General features: G+C 43.6%; 1 protein-coding gene across 3 annotated transcripts in view; it reads right to left on the reverse strand.

Annotated features, from left to right (window-relative positions):
- Positions 1-26,954, reverse strand: part of BRIP1 (BRCA1 interacting helicase 1) — a 161,515-nt gene that overhangs the window by 97,293 nt on the left and 37,268 nt on the right. For all 3 annotated transcript variants that reach the window (XM_058164111.1, XM_058164110.1, XM_058164112.1), the window contains 2 exons: positions 1,075-1,368; positions 304-525 (listed from right to left, as the gene is read on the reverse strand). In XM_058164111.1, coding sequence (XP_058020094.1) covers positions 304-525; positions 1,075-1,368 — 516 coding nt within the window. The remainder of the gene's footprint in view (positions 1-303; positions 526-1,074; positions 1,369-26,954) is intronic.

Below are 26,954 nucleotides of genomic sequence, written 5' to 3' on the forward strand. Positions count from 1 at the left end.
CCAGTTTCCCACAGCACTAAATGTGGCAGGCCTGAAGATCCAATGTCCAAGATGGTTTCCAGGCCTGACAGATGGGGAGGGGGGTCTTAATTAGGGCTTATTTTGGGTGGGGTAGGGCTTATATTGGGCGCAAGTGTAAAAATCAAGCTAGGACTTACTTTTGGAGTAGGTCGTATTTTGGGGGAAACACGGTAGAGAGACCAGTAAAGGAGAATTGTTCTACCAATGGTGTGGCCTCGTTTCTTACTGGTTGGGCTTGGAACCGTGACAAACAGATAATCAATAGAAGATATTTGTACTTACGCTTTGTCTTATCTGGGAGTCTAAAAGGTAGTTGTAAGGGCAGAACACAATCTCGGCGCACGCCATCAGCTCACGAGCTGCAAAATAGGCACAGGATCGGAATTTCTTTCCCAAGCTCACTAGCTCTTCTAAATCCCAAGCCTGATGTTTTTTATTCGCAGACGGTATGGAGAGATGCTCAGTAAGCCTGTGGGCTCCATGATAAAAAGAACAAGACACACCCTAGAAGCAGACAATTGAGGAAGTTTAAAGAACAACCACGCACCTTCAGGTACAATTGGTCCTCAAATTACAACCATTCTTTTAGTGACTGTTTGAAGCTAGAACGGCACTGAAAAAAAGGGACTCATGACCAGCATCTTCATGGTCATGTGATCAAAATTTGGGCACTTGGCAACTTATGATGGTTACAGCATCCCGGGGTCACGTGATCAACATCTGCATTCTTCCCAGCCAGTTTCCGACAAGCAAAGTCAATAGGGAAGCCGGATATGCAGTGATTCACTTAACAACTGTGGCAAAAAAAGGACATAAAGTGGGGATCAACCGTGTGACTAATTTAATAGTTGCAGCGGTTCACTTAACAAATGTGACAAGAAGAATCGTACAAGGGGGCAACACACACTTAACAAATGTGTCTCACGTAAATTCTGGGCACAATTGTGGTCGTATGTCAAGGATTACCTGTATCTAGTCTCCCTGCTTCAGCAGGGCGTTCGACTAGAAGACCTCCAAGATCCCTTCCAATTCTGTTATTCTGAAACCACTCACCTCTTTTCCTTCCAGCAACTCTGCACATTTTTCATTCTTGTTGCTGCCTCGGGAGATCCTCGGATGGACGCAGGAATACTCCCTACTTGACAGAATGGTCATGCGAACGCTTGAGTAGCCCGTCCTGTGCAGCTCCTTCACAATCTGAGCGATTTGCTTGTGAGTCCGGGTGCCAAAAAATATTTTGGGGATGGGTGACTTCCCTCCGTTCTCCTTCTTGGCCTCCACAGCATTTTTGCCATTTTGCTCAAAGGCGGAGCAGGAACACGTCGTGCAGGGACTGGAAGGCTGTAACTATACGGAAAAAACAAAATCCCATTTAAACATTTGGCAATCTTTTCCCCCTTCTTGAAAAAGTTCCTTTTGATCCGATTGCAAAGTTTCAAAGAGGAATTAAATTTTCAGTTCAACATTTCATTAAGTATGAAATGGTTTTTTTTCTTCTTCTCTTTAGTTCTGTCCAGTTTTTGAAGTCTGCCTGGATAAAACCCTTTAGCATTTTTTGCAAGGTTTTTCGGAAGTGGGTTGCCATTGCTTTCATCCTACGGCTGAGAGAAAGCGGCTGGCCCAAGGTTACCCAGCTGGCTTTCATGGTTTAAGATGGGACTAGAATTCTGTCTCCTGGTAATTGGCCCAAAGTCACCCAACGAGCTTTCATGGCTAAGATAGGACTAGAACTCACTGTCTCCTGATGACTGGCTCAAAGTTATCCAGCCAGTCTTCATGCCTAAGGCGAGACTAGAATTCACTGTTTCCTGGTTTCGAGCCTGATGCCTTAACCACTATACCAATCTGGTTCTTTTGATCATTACAAAAATAATACCAATCAAATAAAGATGCTGTACTATCTGTTCTCAGTTATAACCCCTCATTTGATTTCTTTTTAATTCTGGTAAAGAAAACATCACTTGGGAAAATAAGTAAGTTCTCTTATCATTGCCTAATAACCTACATTTTTATTGAACCGAGCACCTGTGGGAATATAAAATTTACTCTCCTTTACCTAGCATTGTCTATTAACCTGCATTTCTGATTATGAGTACCACAATTCACACAGCACAAAAATCTCCAAACAAAATAGCACTTTACATAGCCAATGCATCTTTAGATGTTTTTTTTTTGCAATTTCAGTCACTCCACTTAGAATCAAACAACATGGACAACAGAGTAACACTAAAATAAATGCAGCTAAAATGAATGAATATAAGAAATCAAGTCCAGAATGCAGTGAAGTTATAAACCAGCAAAGCATCAATTTTCAGCAACAGTGGTTTTTTATTTATTTTTATTTATTTTATTTTGTCACAACATCATATAAAAAGATTATATAGTATATAAACATATATATGAGTAAATATTAGGAGGTATAAGCATATATATATATATATATATATGAAGAAGAAAAGAAAACAATAGGACAGGAACGGTAGGCACGTTTGTGCACTTATGCACGCCCCTTATGGTCCTCTTAGGAATGGGGTGAGGTCAAAAGTAGAAAGTTTTTGGTTAAAGCTTTTAGGATTATGGGAAGAGACCACAGAGTCAGATAAAGTATTCCAAGCACTGATGATTCTGTTACAGAAGTCGTATTTTCTGCAATCTAGATTAAAGTGGTTAACATTAAGTTTAAATCTGTTGGTTGCTCTTGTATTATTGCAGTTAAAGCTGAAGTAGTCTTTAATAGGAAGGACATTACAATAGATGATTCTATGAGTTAAACTTAGGTCTTGTCGAAGGCGACGGAGTTCCAAGTTTTCTAAGCCTAGGATTTCAAGTCTTTTTGAGTTTCAAAAAATTTCAAAAAAAAAATAAATTTCAAGTTTGAGCTCTTCATTTTTAACAAGCAAAATTAAATTACCAAAGCAGAAACGGCCAGAGAGATATAGCTGAAGCAGCTCAGGAAATGTTGGATAAAATGCTGAATGTGTTAAAACTAATCTAAGCACGTTTTCCTTGCTATAAAACTACTGAATGCAGAGCCCCGAACAGACGATTGTTAAATACTTATTTCAAAGAACATTTATAAGAAAGCTTATAAATAACAGGATTAGGAAATATTAACAGCAGCTTCTTCCAGTGTTGAATTTTGATTTTTGTCTGGAGAAGTCAATTGATTGCTCAATTAGCAATTGAGCAGTTCATTTTTGTTTAATTTCGGAGAAGACGCCTAGAGAGCACCTGGAGGTCCAGCCGTTCCGAAGCTGATCGGACACTAGTTAGGACCTATTCAAGGACCTACCTAGTGGCAATGAGGGAGGCGAGGCGTTCTTACGCCTCCACCCTCATTGCGTCGGCAGATAACCGCCCAGCCGCCCTGTTTCGGGTGACCCGCTCCCTCCTTCATCAGGAGGTGCGGGATGACCCGTTGCAGGGACGTGCCGAGGAGTTTAGTGGTTATCTATACGATAAAATCGCTCAGCTCCGGGACGGTCTGGACCGAAATTGGGATGATCCAAGCGAGGGAGAGGAGGCACGTCTTGTTGAGTCTGTTTGGGATGAGTTTGACCCTGTGGCTCCGAGGCGTGGACAGGTTGTTGGGGAGGCTCCATCCCACTACATGTTTACTGGACCCGTGTCCTTCCTGGCTGGTACTGGCCACTCAGGAGGTGACACGAGGCTGGCTCCAGAGGATTATCAATGCTTCTTTGTTGGAAGGGGTTTTCCCTGCCGCCTTGAAAGAGGCGGTGGTGAGACCCCTCCTCAAGAAGCCCTCTTTGGACCCAGCTATTTTGGGTAATTACCGTCCAGTCTCCAACCTTCGCTTTGTTGCGAAGGTTGTAGAGAGTGCTGTGGCGCGACAGCTACCCCAATACCTGGATGAATCCGTCTATCTAGACCCGTTCCAGTCCGGCTTCCGACCCGGATACAGCACGGAGACAGCTTTGGTCGCATTGGTGGATGATCTCTGGAGGGCCAGGGACAGGGGTTATTCCTCTGCCCTGGTCCTATTAGACCTCTCAGCGGCTTTTGATACCATCGACCATGGTATCTTGCTGCGCCGGTTGGGGGGATTGGGAGTGGGAGGCACCGTGTATCGGTGGTTCTCCTCCTATCTCTCTGACCAGTCGCAGACGGTGTTGACAGGGGGGCAGAGGTCGACCGCGAGGTGCCTCACTTGTGGGGTGCCGCAGGGGTCGATTCTCTCGCCCCTTCTGTTCAACATCTATATGAAGCCGTTGGGTGAGATCATCAGTGGCTTCGGGGTGAGATACCAGCAGTACTGTCGTGTCCCACTCCTCCGCTGACGGCTGGGTCCGGGAAATCCGAATCAGGCTTGCCTCTGCAGCTCTGCCCAAAGTCCTAGCAAAGTCCTCAGAGCAGGCAGGAGACCAGTAAGTGACTTCAGCAAGATAAGTTTGACTTTTGCCTGACTCAGAGACTGCCAGAAAGTAGCTCCTTTATATAGGCCATGGGGTGTGGCTCCATGACTCAGCACTCATTAAGGCCTGCCCCTCCCTTCCCTCTGTTGCCTCCGCCTCTCCAATCTTCTGATGCGAGGGTCACTCCAATCAGCTGTTCTTGGGAGTAAACCCTCCTCAGGCTCACCTGCTGTGGATGAGGGGGAGGGGTCTAGCTGCTCCGTTTGCCTGGGCATGGAGTCAGGGCTGGGGCAGGGAGATGCTCCTTCTTCTGCAGTTTGTGGGGGCATGGAGCCAGGACTTGGGCCGGAAGGCATACATTCCTCAGTGTTGGGGAGCAGGTAAGAAGGCCCCGGCTGCTCTGAGGGCGGGCAAGACACAACAAGTACGCTGATGACACCCAGCTGTACTTTTCCACCCCGGGCCACCCCAATGAAGTTGTTGAAGTGCTGTCCCGGTGTTGGAGGCCGTACGGGTCTGGATGGGGAGAAACAGGCTCAAGCTTAATCCCTCCAAGACGGAGTGGCTGTGGATGCCGGCATCCCGATTCAGTCAGCTGCAGCCGCAGCTGACTGTTGGAGGCGAGTTATTGGCCCCAAAGGATAGGGTGCGCAACTTAGGTGTCCTCCTGGATGAACGGCTGTCGTTTGAAGATCATTTGACGGCCGTCTCCAGGAGGGCCTTCCACCAGGTTCGCCTGGTTCGGCAGTTGCGCCCCTTCCTTGATCGGGATGCCCTGTGCACAGTCACTCACGCGCTCGTTACCTCTCGCTTGGATTATTGTAATGCTCTCTACATGGGGCTCCCCTTGAGGTGCACTCGGAGGCTTCAGTTAGTCCAGAATGCAGCTGCGCGGGTGATAGAGGGAGCTACTCGTAGCTCCCACGTAACACCGCTCCTGCACAGACTGCACTGGCTACCTGTGGCCTTTCGAATGCACTTTAAGGTTTTGGTTACGACCTTTAAAGCGCTCCATGGCTTAGGGCCTGGGTACTTACGGGACCGCCTGCTGTTACCTCATGCCTCCCACCGACCCGTACGCTCTCACAGAGAGGGACTTCTCAGGGTGCCGTCCGCCAAGCAATGCCGGCTGGCGGCCCCCAGGGGAAGGGCCTTCTCTGTGGGGGCTCCCACACTCTGGAACGAGCTTCCCCCGGGTTTACGCCAAATACCTGACCTTCGGACCTTCCGCCGCGAACTGAAGACACATCTTTTTATTCGCGCGGGGCTGGCTTGAATTTTATCGGTCTTTTAAATTTCTTAAATTTTTAATATCAATTTTAAATGGGATTTTAGTTTTTTATATATTTTAAAGTTTCGGGCTAATTATAATAAGTTTTTTAATTTACATTTTAAATTGTACATTGTATTGTCTTTTTTACTTCTGCCTGTACACCGCCCTGAGTCCTTCGGGAGAAGGGTGGTATAAAAATCAAATAAAATAAATAAATAAATAAATAAATAATTTATATCCCACCGTTATTATTATTTTTATGAGCAACTCAAGGCAGCAAATATATCAAACGCTCCTTCTTCCTCCGATTTTCCCCACAATAACAACCCTGTGAGGTGAGTTGGGCTGAGAGAGACTGAGCCAAAGTCACGCAGCTGGCTTTCACCGCTAAGGCAGGACTAGAACTCTCAGTCTCCTAGTGATTGGCCCAAGATCACTCAGAAAGTTTTCATGTCTAAGGCAGGTCTACAACTCTCAGCCTCCTGGTGATTGGTGATCTCTCTCTCTCTCTTTATCTCTCTCTCTCTCTCATCTCTTTCCCTGTCTCTCTCTCTCATATCCCTGTCTCTCTCTCTCTTTCTCATCTCTCTCTTTCTCCCCCCCCCCGCCTTGTGGTCATAAGTTGAGGACTACCTGAAATTTGACTGTGGAACCAATGACCCACAGAGGTGACAGGTCCCTGGCTGAACATTGTAAATCAGAAGATGGACAGCCATCTGTCAAGTCTGCTTTAATTTAGATTCCTGCCCTGATTCATCTACAGGTCTAAATGGTTCCTTCCATGACTTAGAATAACTTTATTGCCACTTTGAATGTACACTAATCAGCACACCGAAAAATGAAAACCCGTTGCCTACGAGTTTTCTACAACCCTTTGCTCTCAAAGGGTCACCAACTCCAATATACACTACATAAAACAGGACAAAATAAATAAATATTGCTGCATAAACAGAGGGATAGAATCAAGATCACGTGAAGTGTTAGTGCCACTTTATAAGGCCTTGGTAAGGCCACACTTGGAATATTGCATCCAGTTTTGGTCGCCACAATGTAAAAAAGATGTGGAGACTCTAGAAAGAGTGCAGAGAAGAGCAACAAAGATGATTAGGGGACTGGAGGCTAAAACATATGAAGAACGGTTGCAGGAACTGGGTATGTCTATTTTAATAAAAAGAAGGACTAGGGGAGACATGATAGCAGTCTTCCAATATCTCAGGGGCTGCTACAAAGAAGAGGGAGTTGGGCTGTTCTCCAAAGTACCTGAGGGTAGAACAAGAAGCAATGGGTGGAAACTGATCAAGGAAAGAAGCAACTTAGAACTAAGGATAAATTTCTGACAGTTAGAACAATTAATAAGTGGAACGACTTGCCTGCAGAAGTTGTGAATGCTCCAACACTGGAAGTTTTTAAGAAGATGTTGGATAACCATCTGACTGAGATGGTGTAGGGTTTCCTGCCTGGGCAGGGGGTTGGACTAGAAGGCCTCCAAGGTCCCTTCCAACTCTGTTGTTATATATATATAATGGACGTGAATTAATCCACTTGATGAGGGTGAACAAGCAATATGGATATTTAAATACACACAAAATTATGCATATACCCGCATATATTATATGACACAGAGAAACAAGTCTACTTCAGATGTGTACATGTAACGTGGCGAGAAAAACGAAACTCGCGAGTTTGTCAGACGGTGGGCCTAGGGCCGTGATGGCGAACCTATGGCAAGCCCTCTCTGAGGGCACATGAACTGTTGCCCAGCTCAGCTCCACCCCACATGGGCATGCACCTCCCGCTGGCTAATTTTTGGATCTCTGCCACGCACACACATGCCTGGGAGGGGTTCACACATGTATGCCTAGGGGTGGGGGGATCACACACGCATGTGCGGGGGTTGGGGGAGCGTAGAGGGGTGGAGCCCCCTGCAGCCCAAAACAGGGTGCAGGGGTTGTGCACGCCTGCATGGGGGGGGGGGTGTCACGCACGCATTGCATTATGAGTGCAGGCTCATGCACACTTTTGGCACACGACGACAAAAATGGTTAACATCACTGGCCTAGGGAACAAAGCTATTACAGAATCTGGAAGTCCTGCTAGAAATACTTCGAAACCTCCTCCCAGGGGGGAGCAAGAGAAACAGGTCATAAAGTAGGTGTGTGGGGTCTCTAACGATGCTTTAAGCTCTAAGCACGTAGCGCTTGTATAAGCAGTATCCTGAATGACAGGAAGCGAGCTTCCTCTAATCTTCTTGGCTGTTCTCACCACTCTCCGTAGGGACTTTCTATCTGAGGCACTGCAGCCACCAAATCGTGCCTCTGTAATAAGTGGCCAGGACAGGAGAAAGATGTACTCTCCTCGTCCGACGCAGGAAATGCAGATGCTGGTTTGCACACTTCACTAAAGATGACGTGTGCAGAGACCAGTTCATTGTTAGTTATCTGCACCCCCGGATACTTAACACTGTCGACCATCTCTACAGCTGCATCCTTGATACTTGAGTGGAGTATGACCCAAATGCCGGCTCTTTCTAAAATCTACGATGATCTCTTTTATTAACATTTAGAACCAGGTTACTTTTATTTTATTCCCCCTTCCGAGATTCCAGCCTTCACTCTGATCTGTGATCCTTACAAGGCCAAGAATAACAGGGACAATGACAGGGAGACGACATCGTCTTCCCGGTGTTAAAAAAAAAAAGTCACACTGACACTGAGAAGCAGACACGCACTATTCCTGTCCAAATTCCCCCCCACACAAGTCCCCACCCCTCCACCCCCGTCCTCTTACTTGTAATCAGTAAGATTATCCCCCCCCCGTAAGCAAATGCTAAGTCACCGGGCGCGTTATGCTACAATAGTCCGGATCAACTATCTCTTCGCCTCGGCTCTATGGAAAAGTGGGTTCAAATTACCGCCTGCTCCCACTGGAGCTTGTCTGCCGTTAAAAAATGACAATGCAGGCTAGAACGGACGTCAATGCAACCCCTTCAGGAGCTGCCAGTCAGCGGGAGAAAAGGCCGGTTGACGTGCCAAAGAAACGGGCCGTCCATCTGGATAAAGTTACCGGCCGCGCTAGAATTGTTACATTCCTCTCTCGGGTCGCCAGAAATGGCAGGTTTCATTATGTCGTCCTGCCACATTCAATAGAGGCTTCCAAATAGCCGCTCTTCTCGATATGGAATAATTACTTATTCACCCCCCCACACTCCCCCAAGGATAAAAGGGAGGCTTATGAATGGGTCTCTTGTCGGCCAGCGAGGAGGACAACAGCTGACGGAGGGTGTCCATTACATACCCTGCTATCTTGGCCTCGGCCCTACAGTCGGACAGAAAAACTGGAACGCAAAGCAGGGCGTGTGATATTACAGTCGATGCTCCTGTCGGCTTTTTAATTTTTTTTCAGGAAAGAGGGAGGGAAAGATATCGCTAGGTGCACGCGGCTGGGCACACGAGCAGACAAAACTAGGATAAAGCGCCCGTTGATGGAATGCTTGGTAGGCGCGTTTAACCCAACGGGGAACACTTGGAGAAGGGGGACTAGTTAGGAACAGGTCTATGGCGCAGACGGTTTCAGGAAATACAGGTAGTCTTTGACTTACACCTGTTCATTGACTGACCAATCGGAGTTAGAACGGCACTGAAAAAGGTCACTTAGGACCATTTTTCACAGTTATTACGACCTTTGCAGCATCCCCGTTGGTCACGTGATCAAAATTCAGATGCTTCGCATATATGTGATGGTGGCAGTGTCCTATTTATTTATTTTATTTTTATTTATTTTATTTGCATTTATATCCCGCCCTTCTCCGAAGACTCAGGGCGGCTTACACTGTGTCAAGCAATAGTCTTCATTCTATTTGTATATTTATATACAAAGTCAACTTTTATTGCCCCCAACAATCTGGGTCCTCATTTTACCTACCTTATAAAGGATGGAAGGCTGAGTCAACCTTGGGCCTGGTGGGACTTGAACCTGCAGTAATTGCAAGCAGCTGTGTTAATAACAGACTGTCTTAGCAGTCTGAGCCACCAGAGGCCCTTAAAATCACATGATCCTCTTTTGCAACCTCCTGACCAGCAAAGGCAATGGGGAAGCCGGATTTTCACTTAACAGTTGGGTTACCGACGTATCAACTCCGGTGATTTCACTTAACGGCAGGGGCAAGAAAGGTCGTAAAATGCGGCAAAACTCACTGAACAAATGTTTCACTTAACGACAGAAATTTGGGGCTGGTTGTAAGTCGAGGACTTACCTGTAATGGAGGAATAGGGAAGGGGGAAGGGACATCAGCTGGTTTGCTTTGTTCATTCGTGTCAGAAGCATCGCAATTAAAATAAGCCATACAATAACGACATGAAATTTAAAATACAAAATACAAGATTAAAATATGTACAAGTTACAGATCTTGCCCACAAACTAGCAACATTAATTGCGTTCTGTCATGCTACCATGAGGTCCTCAAGCGTAGACTGACTGGGACACAAAGGGCAGGTTTACATGTGTGTGTTGTCATCTGCATGTCACCACAATCACCAAGAGCAGAAATCATTGGATAGCCCCACTGTTCAGATCTTGTTGTACCTGTGCGCCGTCTATTGAACAATGTCCATACTTCCCAGCTTTCATCAGAGCCAGGTGCCAGCTCCTCTGTTGGTTCCATCCAGTTTTGGTTCTTTATAGCTTTCCGTAGGTCCTCTCTGCTTTTAAATTGATATGACATTTAAAGTGACAATAAAGTTCTATTCTATTCTATTCTATTCTATTCTATTCTATTCTATTCTATTCTATTCTATTCTATTCTATTCTGCTCTTATTCTGTTCTGTTCTAATTGCTATTGCTATTGCCTATCCTATTCTATTCTATTCTATTCTGTTCTGTTCTATTCTATTCTATTCTATTCTATTCTATTCTATTCTATTCTATTCTATTCTATTCTACTCTATTCATATTCTATTCATTCTGTCATTTGCACCTCTATAACTGTCTGGTTCGGTTCTGCAACCCAACAAGAAAAACACAGACGTCAGAGGATAATTAGAACTGCAGAAAAAATAATTGCTACCAACCTGCCTTCCATTGAGGACCTGTATACTGCACGAATCAAGAAGAGGGCCGTGAAAATATTTACAGACCCCTCACATCCTGGACATAAACTGTTTCAACTACTACCCTCAAAACGACGCTATAGAGCACTGCACACCAGAACAACTAGACACAAGAACAGTTTTTCCCCGAAGGCCATCACTCTGCTAAACAAATAATTCCATCAACACTGTCAAACTATTTACTGAATCTGCACTACTATTAATCTTCTCATAGTTCCCATCACCAATCTCTTTCCATTTATGACTGTATGACTATAACTTGTTGCTGGCAATCCTTATGATTTATATTGATATATTGACCATCAATTGTGTTGTAAATGTTGTACCTTGATGAACGTATCTTTTCTTTTATGTACACTGAGAGCATCTGCACCAAGACAAATTCCTTGTGTGTCCAATCACACTTGGCCAATAAAAAATTCTATTCTATTCTATTCTATTCTATTCTATTCTATTCTATTCTATTCTATTCTATTCTATTCTATTCTACTGTATATCAAATGTAGGTGAATCTGCTCTATTGTGTTCCTCATAGCTACCTATGCAGGGGTGGGCTTCAAAATTTTTAGCAAGGGGTTCTCTGCCTGGTTGCTGGGTGGGCATGGCCATGGTGGTGGTGGGGGGAGTTTTTGCCCTCCCTGAAGCTCCAGAGGTTTTCATTGAGCCTCCGGGAGGGTGAAAAATGGCCTTCCCTGGCTCCGGAGGCCCTCTAGAGGCCAGCCTTCCTGAACTTCCGGTAGGCCCATTTTTCGCCCTCCCCTAGCCTCCGTGCGTGCCCTGTACTTACCTGCATCCAAAACGGGCCATGTGGGGACTCCTGGGAGGGCCAGGGGGTGGCCAGCCAGAAGTGGGATTTCGGGGGGCGGGTTCTCCGAACTGCACAGAATCTTAGCTAGAGGTTCTCCTGAACCCCTGCGAACCCCCATCAGCCCACCCCTGTACCTATGGTTGTGAACGTTGGGCCTTGAAAAAGCAAGACAGGAAGAAAATAGATTTGTTTGAGCTCCAGTGGTCTTTTTTTTTTTTTTTAATTTGCATTTATATCCCGCCCTTCTCCGAAGACTCAGGGCGGCTTACACTATGTCAAGCAATAGTCTTCATCCATTTGTATATTATATACAAAGTCAACTTATTACCCCCCAACAATCTGGGTCCTCATTTTACCTACCTTATAAAGGATGGAAGGCTGAGTCAACCTTGGGCCTGGTGGGACTTGAACCTGCAGTAATTGCAAGCAGCTGTGTTAATAACAGACTGTCTTAGCAGTCTGAGCCATCAGAGGCCCTTGTAGTCATATATCAAGGACCAGGTGTGGATGAGACCCCCTGACCCAAACAACAGCCCTTTCAGGCCAGTGTTGGCAAAAATCCCTGCCTAAAATTCTAGGATAACCCTCAACGGATCCACTGTCTAAGTTACCAGGCGGATCAGTTGTCTATCTCTGGCAATTTCCTAAGGAAGAAGCCACAGCTTTACCTGAAAAAAGATCTCAGGTGCAATTATTGCTATTATCTCGGGAAGTTGGGAAAGACGCATGTCACGAGACAGAGAAAGCCTTTTGTTAATGCGGTGATTTTTCGTTTCTGCTGAAGTAAGAAGCACACACTAAACAGAAGGGTGCTTTATGGCAAGATCATTGGGTATTCTACTTCCCAAGAAAGAGACCCTGAACATGGGACAAGCAAAAGTTTTTTTTTTAATAGAAGTTGAGAGAAAGACAGGAGGAAAATCGACTTGTTTGAGCTGTGGTGCTGGAGAAGGCTCCCGCTATTGCTATATTGATACCTAGGGTGGAGCTGACTATTAGGAGCTTGGCAAACACCGAAACGAGGAGTTATTATCTTTGAAGTATATTTATCAGTGTTGAACTAGAGGGGACAATTTATATGTATGTCTGTTTTGTTTTGTTTTGTTTTAAATTTTATGCACTCTTTTTTGCCTGTAGTCTTGTTAGTTGTGTTCCGCTTTTGTATCTTTTTCACTTTTGTTTTGAAGAAAATTAAAAAAAATTGATTATTAAAAAAAAAGGAACTTTGCAAATACTGGCAACTCAATCATAACCAATAAAGATATTTTTTTTTATTTGCATTTATATCCCGCCCTTCTCCGAAGACTCAGGGCGGCTTACACTATGTTAAGCAATAGTCTTCATCCATTTGTATATTTATATACAAAGTCAACTTATTGCCCCCCAACAATCTGGGTCCTCATTTTACCTACCTTATAAAGGATGGAAGGCTGAGTCAACCTTGGGCTTGGTGGGACTTGAACCTGCAGTAATTGTAAGCAGCTGCTGTTAATAACAGACTGTCTTACCAGTCTGAGCCACCAGAGGCCCTTATGGAAATCCTCTGCAACGAATTGTCCCGACACCTGCCAGGCACAAGCAACTGTAGCCTCGGTGGCACAGTGGTTAGAGGGCAAGTACTACAGGCTACTTCTGCTGATTGCCAGCTGCCTACAATTTGGTAGTTCAAATCCCACCAGGCTCAAGGTTGACTCAACCTTCCATCCTTCCGAGGTTTGTAAAATGAGAACCCAGATTGTTGGGGAGCAATAGGTTGACTCTGTAAAACCGCTTACAGAGGGCTGGAAAGCACAGTAAAGCAGTATATAAGTCTAAGTGCTATTGCTAAGTGCTATTGTAAATAGCCAAAGTCATTAACTTTAACTGTTTCAAAAATCTCCCCAGACCGTTCGCCGTCCCCTGGGAATGACCAGATAAGGCTTCATGGGTCTTGAGGAAAGTCAGGTTTATGCCACTTGCAGCTGCGCAAGAACTCTAAGCTAGGCCCTCGCTTGACCCCTCTTTCCAACCTATCTGGCAGTTTCCCAACATCACCCAGAAATCAACACCTGGACACACAAAGGAGCAAAGTTTAATCAGACCCTGCAGTGTGAGAAAGTTGCATTTACTCCAACTGGATCTTATACACCCCCAAGGTGAACACATCAACATGCAGGGTTGCATACTCTGTAAACGAAAAAGAGATCTGTCTGTCTGTCTGTCTGACTGTCTATCTATCTATCTATGTATCTGTCTGTCTGTCTATCTATCTGTCTCTGTCTGTCTGTCTATGTATCTATCTATCTATGTATCTGTCTGTCTGTCTGTGTCTATGTATCTATCTATCTATGTATCTGTCTGTCTGTCTGTCTATCTATCTGTCTCTGTCTGTCTGTCTGTCTGTCTATCTATCTATCTATGTATCTGTCTGTCTGTCTGTCTATCTATCTATGTATCTATCTATCTATGTATCTGTCTGTCTATCTATCTGTCTGTCTGTCTGTCTATATCTATCTATCTATCTATCTATCTATCTATCTATCTATCTATCTATCTATCTATCTATGTCTGTCTGTCTGTGTCTATCTATCTATGTATCTATCTATCTATGTATCTGTCTGTCTATCTATCTGTCTATCTGTCTGTCTGTCTGTCTATCTATCTATGTATCTATCTATCTATGTATGTATCTGTCTATCTATCTATCTATCTGTCTGTCTGTCTTTCTGTCTGTCTGTCTATCTATGTATCTATCTATCTATGTATCTGTCTGTCTATCTATCTAATTATGTCTGTCTATCTATCTATCTATCTATCTATCTAATTATGTACTGCTATCTCTCTCTCTCTCTCTCTAATTATGTACCGGTATCTAAATCAATCTATCTATCTATCTGTCTGTCTGTCTGTCTATCTATCTATCTAATCTACCCATCCATCCATCCCTTCATATATAGTTACAGTACAAGTAGTCTTTGACTTATTGAACACAAATGAACATCCAATTTCCATTACTAAGCAAGACAGGCATTAAATGAGTCACGCCCCTTTTTGGCCACGGTTGTTAAGCGAATCACTGCAGATGTTAAACAAATCGTGCGGTCATTAAAGAAATCTGGCCTCACCCCACTGGCTTTGCTTGTCAGAAGCTGGCTGGAAAGGGATCACATGATCCCAGGACACTGCAATCGTCATAAATGTGCACCAGTTACCAAGTGCCTGAATTTTGATCGTGTGAGGACTGACTATAAGTCACCTTTTTCAGTGTTGCTGTAACTTTGAACGGCCACTAAACGGATGGCTGTAACTCGAGGACTTCCTGTATTTAAAAATCAAAGACAATTCACACTAGCACTGATGATGTTACCAACCAAGCTCAGACAACACTAAGAACCCCTTCTCCAGAGCTACAAATATTCTCCTTTATCGAGACAAAAGCAGAGACATCACCCTGCCAACAAAAGTGCGCATAATCAAGGCTCTGGTTTTCCCAGTTGCAATGGATGGCTGTGAAAGTTGGACCATAAGGAAGGCTGAGCGTCAGAGAATGGAGGCCTTTGAACTCTGGTGCTGGAGAAGACTCCTGCCAGTCCCTTGGATTGCAAGGCGATCCAATCGGTCAGTTCTAGAGGAGATCAACCCTGACTGCTCTTTAGAAGGCCAGATCCTAAAGAGGAAACTCAAATCCTTTGGCCACCTAATGAGAAGGAAGGACTCCCTGGAGAAGAGCCTAATGCTGGGAAAGATTGAGGGCCAAAGAAGAAAGGGACGACAGAGAATGAGGTGGCTGGATGGAGTCACTGAAGCAGTCGGCATGAGCTTAAATGGACTCCAGAGGATGGTAGAGGACAGGAAGGCCTGGAGGAACGTGGTCCATAGGGACGTGACTTCGTAACTAACAACAACAACAAATCGAGACAATTCTTTCTCCAAGTCCCCAAGCTACACATTACGGGGAAACAAAAACTGGTTCGCCGAGAGTGCTGGCTGTACGAAATCTCACACAAGCACACTCGGCCGAGATCCTGAAGTGGCCTGATTGAAAGCCTTCCTTTATTAAAAAAAAAATAGCCTGGGCTTTTTGATTAAGCAGCACAAAGCCTCTGTTTATCCTCTGGCAGTAACCAGCAGATGAACCCAATTCAATATTTATCGAGAGCTTCGCAGATCACCGCTAACCAAGCAAACATTTTAATTAAGCCGGGACTCCCTTCAAAGGCTTCATTCAGAACATCAATCAACGGCAGCCCAGCATCAGATGCGGGTCAGGTGGCAGAAGGTAACACAAATCCACAATTTTGCTTGGTCGCACCCGGCGGTGAGCTTGCCCAGCCCCAAAACCTGGGCTTTTGATTGTCGTAGGCTGCCATTCTTCGGGAATGTGTAACTGAAATCCCTCGGCTCTCTTTGTGAGGTTGGTAAGCAATACGTTCCACCACAACAGGCAGGCGCATTAAGCGAGATGCTTGTCACAGCTGTTTCTTGATACCCCGAGTGTTTGTTTCACGCTTCTCCGTTTACTATTTACTTTCCTGCCTTGGGGACCTCGGGATTCCTTCCTGCGTGCCACCGGCCCTTGCTTCTCGGAGAGAAAAAGATTACGAGAGCGTTTGCGCTTGGGTGGCACTAATTAACAAGGGTTTTTTGACCTGAATCTTTGTTGCCTTCTGTCGATAAGGGACAGTTTTACCAGCAGAAGAGAATATTTGTAGCTCAGGGCTGATATGAGGGGGTCCTTGGTGCTCTCTGAGCTCGGTTGTTGTTGTTGTTGTTTTAAACAGACGTTTCATGACCTAACTAGGTAATTTCATCAGTGCTAGAAGGGAGTGGGGTTTGTGACTAGGAGGGGGTGGAGGAGGGGGTGGTGACTGGATAAATCAAGGACTATGGAGTCCTTGGTACTCTTTGAGCTTGGCCGTTTTCTTGCAGATGTTTCACTACCCAGCTAGGTAACTTCATCAGTGCTAGAAGGGAGTGAGGTTTGTGAAAAGGAGGGGGAGGAGGAGGTAGAAGAGGAGGAAAAGGACTGTGAGCTCCTTGGTACTCTCTGAGCTTGGTTGTTTTTTCCCCTGGCGTTTCATGACCTAACAGAGAGGAAATATATGTGTGTGTGCATGTGTGCCTGTGTGTATACAAATGCCTACGGGGATTCTTAGGAGGAAGGATTTAGAATAGAATAGAATAGAATAGAATAGAATAGAATAGAATAGAATAGAATAGAATAGAATAGAATAGAATATATGGAATGGAATGGAATAGAATAGGATTCAGAATAGAATAGAATAGGAAATAGAATAGAATAGAATAGAACAGAACAGAACAGAACAGAACAGAACAGAATGCAATGCAATGGAATGGAATGGAATGGAATGGAATAGGATTCAGAATAGAATAGAATAGAATAGGAAATAGAATAGAATAGAATAGAACCGAACAGAATAGAATGCAATGGAATGGAATGGAATGAAATGGAATAGAATAGGATTCAGAATAGAATAGAATAGAATAGGAAATAGAATAGAATAGAATAGAACAGAACAGAACAGAACAAAATGCAATGGAATGGAATGGAATGAAATGGAATAGAATAGGATTCAGAATAGAATAGAATAGGAAATAGAATAGAATAGGTAATAGAATAGAATAGAATAGAATAGAATAGAATAGAATAGAATAGAATAGAACAGAACAGAACAGAACAGAACGCAATGGAATGGAATGGAATGGAATAGAATAGGATTCAGAATAGAATAGGATTCAGAATAGAATAGAATAGAATTTTTTATTGGCCAAGTGTGATTGGACACACAAGGAATTTGTCTTGGTGCAGATGCTCTAAGTGTACATAAAAGAAAAGATATGTTCATCAAGGTACAACATTTACAACACAAATGATGGTCAATATATCAATATAAATCATAAGGATTGCCAGCAACAAAGTTACAGTCATGCAGTCATAAGTGGAAAGAGATTGATGATGGGAACGATGAGAAGATTAATAGTAGTGCAGATTTAGTAAATAGTTTGACAGTGTTGAGGGAATTAATTGTTTAGCAGAGTGATGGCCTTCAGAAAAAACTGTCCTTGTGTCTAGTTGTTCTAGTGTGCAGTGCTCTATAGCGTCGTTTTGAGGGTAGGAGTTGAAACAGTTTATGTCCTGGATGTGAGGGATCTGTAAATATTTTCACGGCCCTCTTCTTGATTCGTGCAGTATTTAACACGGTAATCAGAAATTCCATCAAAACGAAATAGCAACTGACTTAGTTAAAATCGCCTTTGTAGGTGACTGGATAAACCAAGTTCTACCTAGTTCTTCATTCTTCTTTTCGGTTCTGGTCACGTGTTACCAATACTCAGCACAGATTTAGGTAACCAAGTCAACAGAACTTTGAAATGTGTCTGGGGGGCTACTGCAATTTACACACAGGCACTCCTCGACTCGCAACCACCTGTTTAATGACGGTCTGAAATTACGACAGCCCCAGAAAGGACCGTAAAACACGTCTGGCTGTCACAAAGCATCACACACATACCCCCCCACACCGTGGTCACAAATATTGTGATCTGGGCGCTTGGCAACCTGTTCGCACTTAGCACAGGTTGTCAAACACAAAACACGATGTAAAAAGGATGTTGAGACTCTAGAAAGAGTGCAGAGAAGAGCAATGAAGATGATTAGGGGACTGGAGGCTAAAACATATGAAGAATGGTTGCAGGAACTGGGTATGTCTAGTTTAATGAAAAGAAGGACTAGGGGAGACATGATAGCAGTGTTCCAATATCTCAGGGGTTGCCCCAAAGAAGAGGGAGTCAAGCTATTCTCCAAAGCACCTGAGGGTAGAACAAGAAGCAACGGGTGGAAACTAATCAAGGAGAGAAGCAACTTAGAACTAAGGAGAAATTTCCTGACAGTTAGAACAATTAAGCAGTGGAACAACTTGCCTGCAGAAGTTGTAAATGCTCCAACACTGGAAATTTTTAAGAAAATGTTGGATAGCCATTTGTCTGAAATGGTGTAGGGTTTCCTGCCTGGGCAGGGGGTTGGACTAGAAGACCTCCAAGGTCCCTTCCAACTCAGATATTATTATTATTATTATTATTATTATTATTATTATTATTATTATTATTATTATTATTATTATTATTATTATTACACCTGCAGTTTTGTGATTAGCTATAGGTAGTCCTCAAGTTATAACCATGGTTGAGCTCCAGATTTGCTTAGCAGGACAGTTGCTTAAGTGAGTTTTGAAAAACCTTTCTGGCCAAGTTATTAAGTGAATTACTGCAGCTGTTCGGCTAGTAACACAGTTGTTAAGCGAATCTAGTTTACTCATTAAATTTGCTGGTCAGAAGGTCGCAAAAACGGATCACGTGACCCTGCAACCATCATTGCTAAGCGTCCGAATTTTGATCATATGACTACGGGGTCATTAAGTGCGAAAAAACAACCATAGTTCACTTTTTGTCGGCGCAGTCGTAACTTCGGACGGTCACTAAACGAACGGTTGTAAATCGAGGACTACCTGTATTTGCAATCTTTTCTGCCAGAAAGTCAATGGGGAAGCTGGCAGGGAAGGTTGAAAGCTGCTGTCACCTGCTTAGAGGCCTCCCTATGGCAGGGGTCCCCAACCTTGGTCCCTTTAAGACTTGTGGACTTCAACTCCCAGAGTCCCTCAGATAGCAAAGCTGGCTGAGGAACTCTGGGAGTTGAAGTCCATAAGTCTTAAAGGGACCAAGGTTGGAGACCCCTGCCCTATGGAGTCTCTAAAGGCTGGTTGAAAAAGCTGCCTACCAAAAGATTTCAGCTCCATGTGAAGCTGAATCCCTTTCGCTCTCAAAGAGCTGCCTGCCTGCCAGACCGACTCACCCGCCTGTGAAGCTGAAACCCTTCAGCAGGCAGCTCTTCTGCAATGCCCCGTTGAACGACCTGGGAGACTTGCTCAATGACCACAAATGGGAGCGCCAGGATTGTGGTCATGAAATGAAAAAGTCACGTGACATCTTGCTTTAACCGTTAAGACTCAACAACCAAGATTCCCAATTGTGGTCGTAAATCAAGGACTACCTTTACAAAGGTAGTCAACGAACGTGAGCCAGAAGTGTGCTGCAGCTGCCAAAAAACCCAACTCTGCGTTAACAGAGGGATAGAAGAATCAAGGGCCTCTGGTGGCTCAGACTGGTAAGACAGTCTGTTATTAACAGCAGCTGCTTGCAATTACTGCAGGTTCTAGTCCCACCAGGCCCAAGGTTGACTCAGCCTTCCATCCTTTATAAGGTAGGTAAAATGAGGACCCAGATTGTGGGGGGGCAAGAAATTGACTTTGTATATAATATACAAATGGATGAAGACTATTGCTTGACATAGTGTAAGACGCCGAGTCTTCGGAGAAGGGCGGGATATAAATGCAAATAAAAAAAAAGTGTTAATATCACAAGTGTTAATATAATGCCTTGGTAAGACCACACTGAAGAGGGTTAGGCGACTGGAGGCTAAAACATACGAGGAACAGTTACAGGAATTTGGTTTCTCTAGTTTAATGAAAAGAAGGACTAGGGGGTGACATGATAGCAATCTTCCAATATCTCAGGGGTTGCCCCAAAGAAGAGGGAGTCAAGCTATTCTCCAAAGCACCTGAAGGCAGGACAAGAAGCAATGGGTGGAAACTAATCAAGGAGAGAAGCAACCTAGAACTAAGGAGAAATTTCCTGACAGATAGAACAAGTAATCAATGGAACAACTTACCTCCAGAAATTGTAAATGCTTCAACACTGGAAGTTTTTTAGAAGATGTTGGATAACCATTTGTCTGAAGTGGTGTAGGGTTTCCTGCCTTTTCAGGGGTTGGACTAGACGACCTCCAAGGTCCCTTCCAACTCAGATATTATTATTATTATTATTATTATTATTATTATTATTATTATTATTATTATTATTATTATTATTATTACACCTGCAGTTTTGTGATTAGCTATAGGTAGTCCTCAAGTTATAACCATGGTTGAGCTCCAGATTTGCTTAGCAGGACAGTTGCTTAAGTGAGTTTTGAAAAACCTTTCTGGCCAAGTTATTAAGTGAATTACTGCAGCTGTTCGGCTAGTAACACAGTTGTTAAGCGAATCTAGTTTACTCATTAAATTTGCTGGTCAGAAGGTCGCAAAAACGGATCACGTGACCCTGCAACCATCATTGCTAAGCGTCCGAATTTTGATCATATGACTACGGGGTCATTAAGTGCGAAAAAACAACCATAGTTCACTTTTTGTCGGCGCAGTCGTAACTTCGGACGGTCACTAAACGAACGGTTGTAAATCGAGGACTACCTGTATTTGCAATCTTTTCTGCCAGAAAGTCAATGGGGAAGCTGGCAGGGAAGGTTGAAAGCTGCTGTCACCTGCTTAGAGGCCTCCCTATGGCAGGGGTCTCCAACCTTGGTCCCTTTAAGACTTGTGGACTTCAACTCCCAGAGTCCCTCAGATAGCAAAGCTGGCTGAGGAACTCTGGGAGTTGAATCCATAAGTCTTAAAGGACCAAGGTTGAGACCTATGGAGTCTCTAAAGGCTGGTTGAAAAAGCTGCCTACCAAAAGATTTCAGCTCCATGTGAAGCTGAATCCCTTTCGCTCTCAAAGAGCTGCCTGCCTGCCAGACCGACTCACCCGCCTGTGAAGCTGAAACCCTTCAGCAGGCAGCTCTTCTGGAATGCCCCGTTGGACGGCCTGGGAGACATGCTCAATGACCACAAATGGGGCGCCAGGATTGTGGTCATGAAATGAAAAGTCACGTGACACCTTCCTTTAACCGTTAAGACTCAACAACCAAGATTCCCAATTGTGGTCGTAAATCAAGGACTACCTTTACAAAGGTAGTCAACGAACGTGAGCCAGAAGTGTGCTGCAGCTGCCAAAAAACCCAACTCTGCGTTAACAGAGGGATAGAAGAATCAAGGGCCTCTGGTGGCTCAGACTGGTAAGACAGTCTGTTATTAACAGCAGCTGCTTGCAATTACTGCAGGTTCTAGTCCCACCAGGCCCAAGGTTGACTCAGCCTTCCATCCTTTATAAGGTAGGTAAAATGAGGACCCAGATTGTGGGGGCAAGAAATTGACTTTGTATATAATATACAAATGGATGAAGACTATTGCTTGACATAGTGTAAGACGCCGAGTCTTCGGAGAAGGGCGGGATATAAATGCAAATAAAAAAAAAGTGTTAATATCACAAGTGTTAATATAATGCCTTGGTAAGACCACACTGAAGAGGGTTAGGCGACTGGAGGCTAAAACATACGAGGAACAGTTACAGGAATTTGGTTTCTCTAGTTTAATGAAAAGAAGGACTAGGGGGTGACATGATAGCAATCTTCCAATATCTCAGGGGTTGCCCCAAAGAAGAGGGAGTCAAGCTATTCTCCAAAGCACCTGAAGGCAGGACAAGAAGCAATGGGTGGAAACTAATCAAGGAGAGAAGCAACCTAGAACTAAGGAGAAATTTCCTGACAATGAGAATAATTAACCAGTGGAACGACTTGCCTCCAGAAGTTGTTCTTAAGGTTTTTAAGAAGCGATTGGATAACCATTGGTCTGAAACGGCATAGGGTCTCCTGCTTGAGCAGGGGGTTGGACTAGAAGACCTCCAAGGTCCCTTCCACTTCTTGTTATTCTGTTTTGTTCTATTCTGAAAACAGGACAAGAAGCAATGGATGGAAACTAAGCAAGGAGAAAAGCAACCAAGAACTAAGGAGAGCCATTAATCCAGTGGAACAACTTGCCTCCAGAAGAAGAATAGACTAGAATAGACTAGAATTTATTGGCCAAGTGTGATTGGACACACAAGGAATTTGTCTTGGTGCAGAGGCTCTCTCTCAGTGTACATAAAAGAAAAGATACGTTCATCAAGGTACGATATTTACAACACAATTGATGGTCAATATATCAATATAAATCAATATAATCAATATAAGTTGTGGATGCTCCACCACTGGAGGTTTTTAAGAAGAGATGGGAGAGCCATTTTTTCTGAAAAGGTATACAGTCTCCTGCTTCAACAGGGGATTGGCCCAGAAGACCTCCAACTCTGTTATTCTGTGAAAGGTGAGTAGATGGGCCGTCTTTACGGAACGCTATCAATTCTCTTTGAATCTCTGGAAGGATCTTTGGCTGCCAAGCCCCAGATGCAGGCAAAGGTCAACTTTATAAAACAGGCATTGTTTTCCGATGAAAGATCGCGCCCAGCCCAAAGAGCGCAGCACCCTTTTAACTGTGAACATACATGCAGCTCGGCTCAAAACAACACAACCGCCAGTTTTTTTTTCTCTCTCTCTCTCTCTCTCCATCCCTTCTCCCGAAAACGGATGACAAGCCTTTTTAACTGAATAAATATGCTTTCAATTATGGCAAGGGAAATACATGCCCTGCAAATTTGAGGACAAAAGAGGATCTCCAACAAAACCAACATCTGCGTAGTTTCAAAAAAAAAAACCGGGGCCCTGTTGTGCTTGTAGCCTTGCTTGGAGAAGTCATTGTTAGCATTAAGAGCAGAAGTGAAAGAAAAACATCCATTAAAGGCTAGATTGTCAACAAACACCAGGCTGGCACAATACATATCCGTTGTGGGAGGGGTGGGGGTGGAGAGATCAAAAGGGGAATAGAAGCAGCCGGGTTGAGTGGTGGCTTTATCCTCTAAGAAACATTAGAATCGCTGCTTAAAAGAGAGCTCATTTCAAGAGAAAGAGAGAAATGCGCAGCTGAAGGTCGGCAACCCAAAGCTAATTCCTTTGGATAATGTGTGTTTCTTTTTTCCTACACCACAGCTAATCCTCGACTTACGACCCCAACGGAGCGCCAACTTTTCCTTGCTAAGCGAGGCACGATGGGAAGTGGGTTTCGCCTTCATTTGAGGAACTTTTCTTTGCTGCGAGGGGTTAATAGAATAGAATAGAATTTTTATTGGCCAAGTGTGATTGGACACACAAGGAATTTGTCTTGGTGCAGATGCTCTCAGTGTACATAAAAGAAAAGATACGTTCATCCAGGTACAACATTTACAACACAATTGATGGTCAATATATCAATATAAATCATAAGGATTGCCAGCAACAAGTTATAGTCATACAGTCATAAATGGAAAGAGATTGGTGATGGGAACTATGAGAAGATTAATAGTAGTGCAGATTCAGTAAATAGTTTGACAGTGTTGATGGAATTATTTGTTTAGCAGAGTGATGGCCTTCGGGGAAAAACTGTGTCTTGTGTCTAGTTGTTCTGGTGTGCAGTGCTCTATAGCGTCGTTTTGAGGGTAGGAGTTGAAACAGTTTATGTCCTGGATGCGAGGGGTCTGTAAATATTTTCACGGCTCTCTTCTTGATTCGTGCAGTATATAGGTCCTCAATGGAAGGCAGGTTGATAGCAATTATTTTTTCTGCAGTTAAGTTAAGACCACGGTTGTTAACTGGAATCCGGCTTCCTCGTTGACTTCGCTGGACACTACAAGGACACTACAAGGTCGACAAGAGGGGATCACACGATCCCGGGACACTACAAGCGTCTGAAGGAAGGAAGGAAGCTGATTTAGGGGAGAAAAAAAATGAACTCAACTGCACCCTTTTCTTCTTCTTTTTGGGTATGGCCAAGTTCAGGCTAGGTTCCTTTCTTTATCTAATCCTATCAGACCCAGGTTGACCCTCCCTGCCCCAGTGAAGGTACCCTGCAATCCAGTAGTGGGTTTCAATTTTTGGCCGCTACCGGTTTGCTTGTGGGCACGTGCGCACAAGGCTTCTGTGCACAGGCAGAAGCTTCTGTACAGGCACAGAGACCTCCGGGTGGGTGGGTGGAGCCTGGCGCCACCGCTACCGGTTTGCCCGAACTGGGGCGAACCGGTAGCAACTCATCACTGCTGCAATCAGTGGGGCCTGGGTACTTACGGGACCGCCTGCTGTTACCTCATGCCTCCCACCATCCCGTACGCTCTCACAGAGAGGGACTTCTCAGGGTGCCGTCCGCCAAACAATGTCGGCTGGCAGCCCCCAGGGGAAGATCCTTCTCTGTGGGGGCTCCTACTCTTTGGAATGAACTTCCCCTGGGTTTACGCCAAATACCTGACCTTCGGACCTTTCGCCGCGAATTGAAAACATATTTGTTTATTCGGGGCTAACAAACTTTTAAACTGTTTAGTTTTTTTAAATTTTAAATTCTATTTATGTTTTAAATTGGGGTTTTTAGATTTTAAATATTTTAATTTCTCGGCCAATTGTGTAATAAGTTTCTTAATTTAGTTTTTAAATTGTATATTGTGTATGTTTTTAGCCTGGCTGTACACCGCCCTGAGTCCTTCGGGAGAAGGGTGGTCTAGAAATTCAATAAATAATAATAATAATAATAATAATAATAATAATAATAATAATAATAATAATAATAATAATAATAATAATCCCATCTAGACCAAAGAATAGACTAGAACAGGGATAGGGATAGGGATAGGGGTAGGGGTAGGGGTAGGGGTAGGGAGGGGAGGGGAGAGATGGGATGGGATGGGATGGGATAGGACAGAACAGGATAGAACCAGGTAGAATCTTTATTGAGAGTAGGATATGATAGGACAGAATCTTTATCGAGAAGAGAAGAGAAGAGAAGAGAAGAGAAGAGAAGAGAAGAGAAGAGAAGAGAATAACAGAGTTGGAAGGACCCTGGAGGTCTTCTAGTCCAACAAAGATTATCACCTTTAAAGCGCTCCACGGCTTAGGACCGGGTTATTTACGAGACCGCCTGCTGCCACCAATAGCCTCCCATCAACCCGTGCGCTCCCATAGGGAGGGCCTCCTCAGGGTGCCGTCAGTCAAACAATGTCGACTGGCGACCCCCACAGGGAGGGCCTTCTCTGTGGGGGCACTTGCCCTCTGGAATGAGCTCCCTCCAGGGATACGACATCTCCCTGACCTCCGGACCTTCCGTCGCGAAATGAAGCCTTTTTTTGTTTTCCCGCGCAGGGCTGGCTTAAAGTAATTTTAATACGGGCTTATTATGGTTTTATTATAGTTTGAAAATTTTGTTTCGGCCTAATTGAATCAGATTTTTAAAATCGTTTTAATTTTTGTGCTATTGTGTTTTTATCTGGCTGTAAAGCGCCCTGAGTCCTTCAGGAGAAGGGCAGTATATAAATTCAATAAATAAATAAATAAATAACCCCCCTGCTTAGGCAGGAAACCCTACACCACTTCAGAGAAATGGTTATCCAACAACTTTTTAAAAAACCTCCAGTTTTGAAGCATTCACAACTCAGTTGTTCCACTGATTAATTGTTCTGACAGTCAGGAAATTTCTCCTTAGTTCTAGGTTGCTTCTTTCTGTGATTAGTTTCCATCCATTGCTTCTTTTTCTGTCTTCAGGTGCTTTGGCGAATAGCTTGACTCCCTCTTCTTTGGGGCAGCCTCTCAAATTTTGGAAAACTAATATCATGTCACCCCTTAGACCAGGCATACTCAATTCCAGCAACCACTCTTTATACGTCTTAACCTCCAGAGAGGATTACAGATTACATTTTACTGGTGAACATGGACAAAAATGGACATGGCTAGGAAATCCTTTCTTATCTTCTTTTTTTCTTAGGAAAATAAAGAGAAGTCAAAGAATAATAGAAGATTAATTATACAATAAGAACAGTAATTGTGAAATGTCGAATTATCCACTTGTCTTGATAAAAAGAAAAGTGACTGCATATGAACTTTATGAAATCGCTTTGTCTCATCCTTAACTTGCCACTTAGAGCTTTCTGGATTTGGAAGTATACAAATTAGGTAAATAAATAAAACAAAAATTGAAACAAACTCAAGTGCTCTATTTTCTATTTGCAATAACATGGGTTTTGAACTATTGGGAAAACTTGCAAATAATCCATCCGTTCACTTTTGATTTCAAATAACAATAATATTTGTGAATAGAAGTTAAAACTATATTTTTGAATTGGAAATCTTATTGTACAGCAGCGATGAACATATTGCTAAGGTTTATAATAAGTTCCTGAAACTGAATCTGGAAAGTGAACATGTAGAAACATCGTATGATTTAGTGGGCAAGGACTTTTGGATATAATGTGAGGCTTGAACAATGGGAAAAGATGTGGACGAAAGGTTTAAAATTCACATTAAACTATAATTTTAAAGAAAAAATCTATAAAATGATGTATCGCTGGTATTTAACACTGTATAAGTTACCTAGAATGTATAAAGTTATTTCAAATGAATAGAATAGAATAGAATAGAATAGAATAGAATAGAATAGAATAGAATAGAATGGAATGGAATAGAATAGAATAGAATAGAATAGAATTTTTTTATTGGCCAAGTGTGATTGGACACACAAGGAATTTGTCTTTGGTGCATACACTCTCAGTGTACATAAAA

Source organism: Ahaetulla prasina, chromosome 1, assembly GCF_028640845.1.
Source record: "Ahaetulla prasina isolate Xishuangbanna chromosome 1, ASM2864084v1, whole genome shotgun sequence".
Taxonomy (NCBI): Eukaryota; Metazoa; Chordata; class Lepidosauria; order Squamata; family Colubridae; genus Ahaetulla; species Ahaetulla prasina.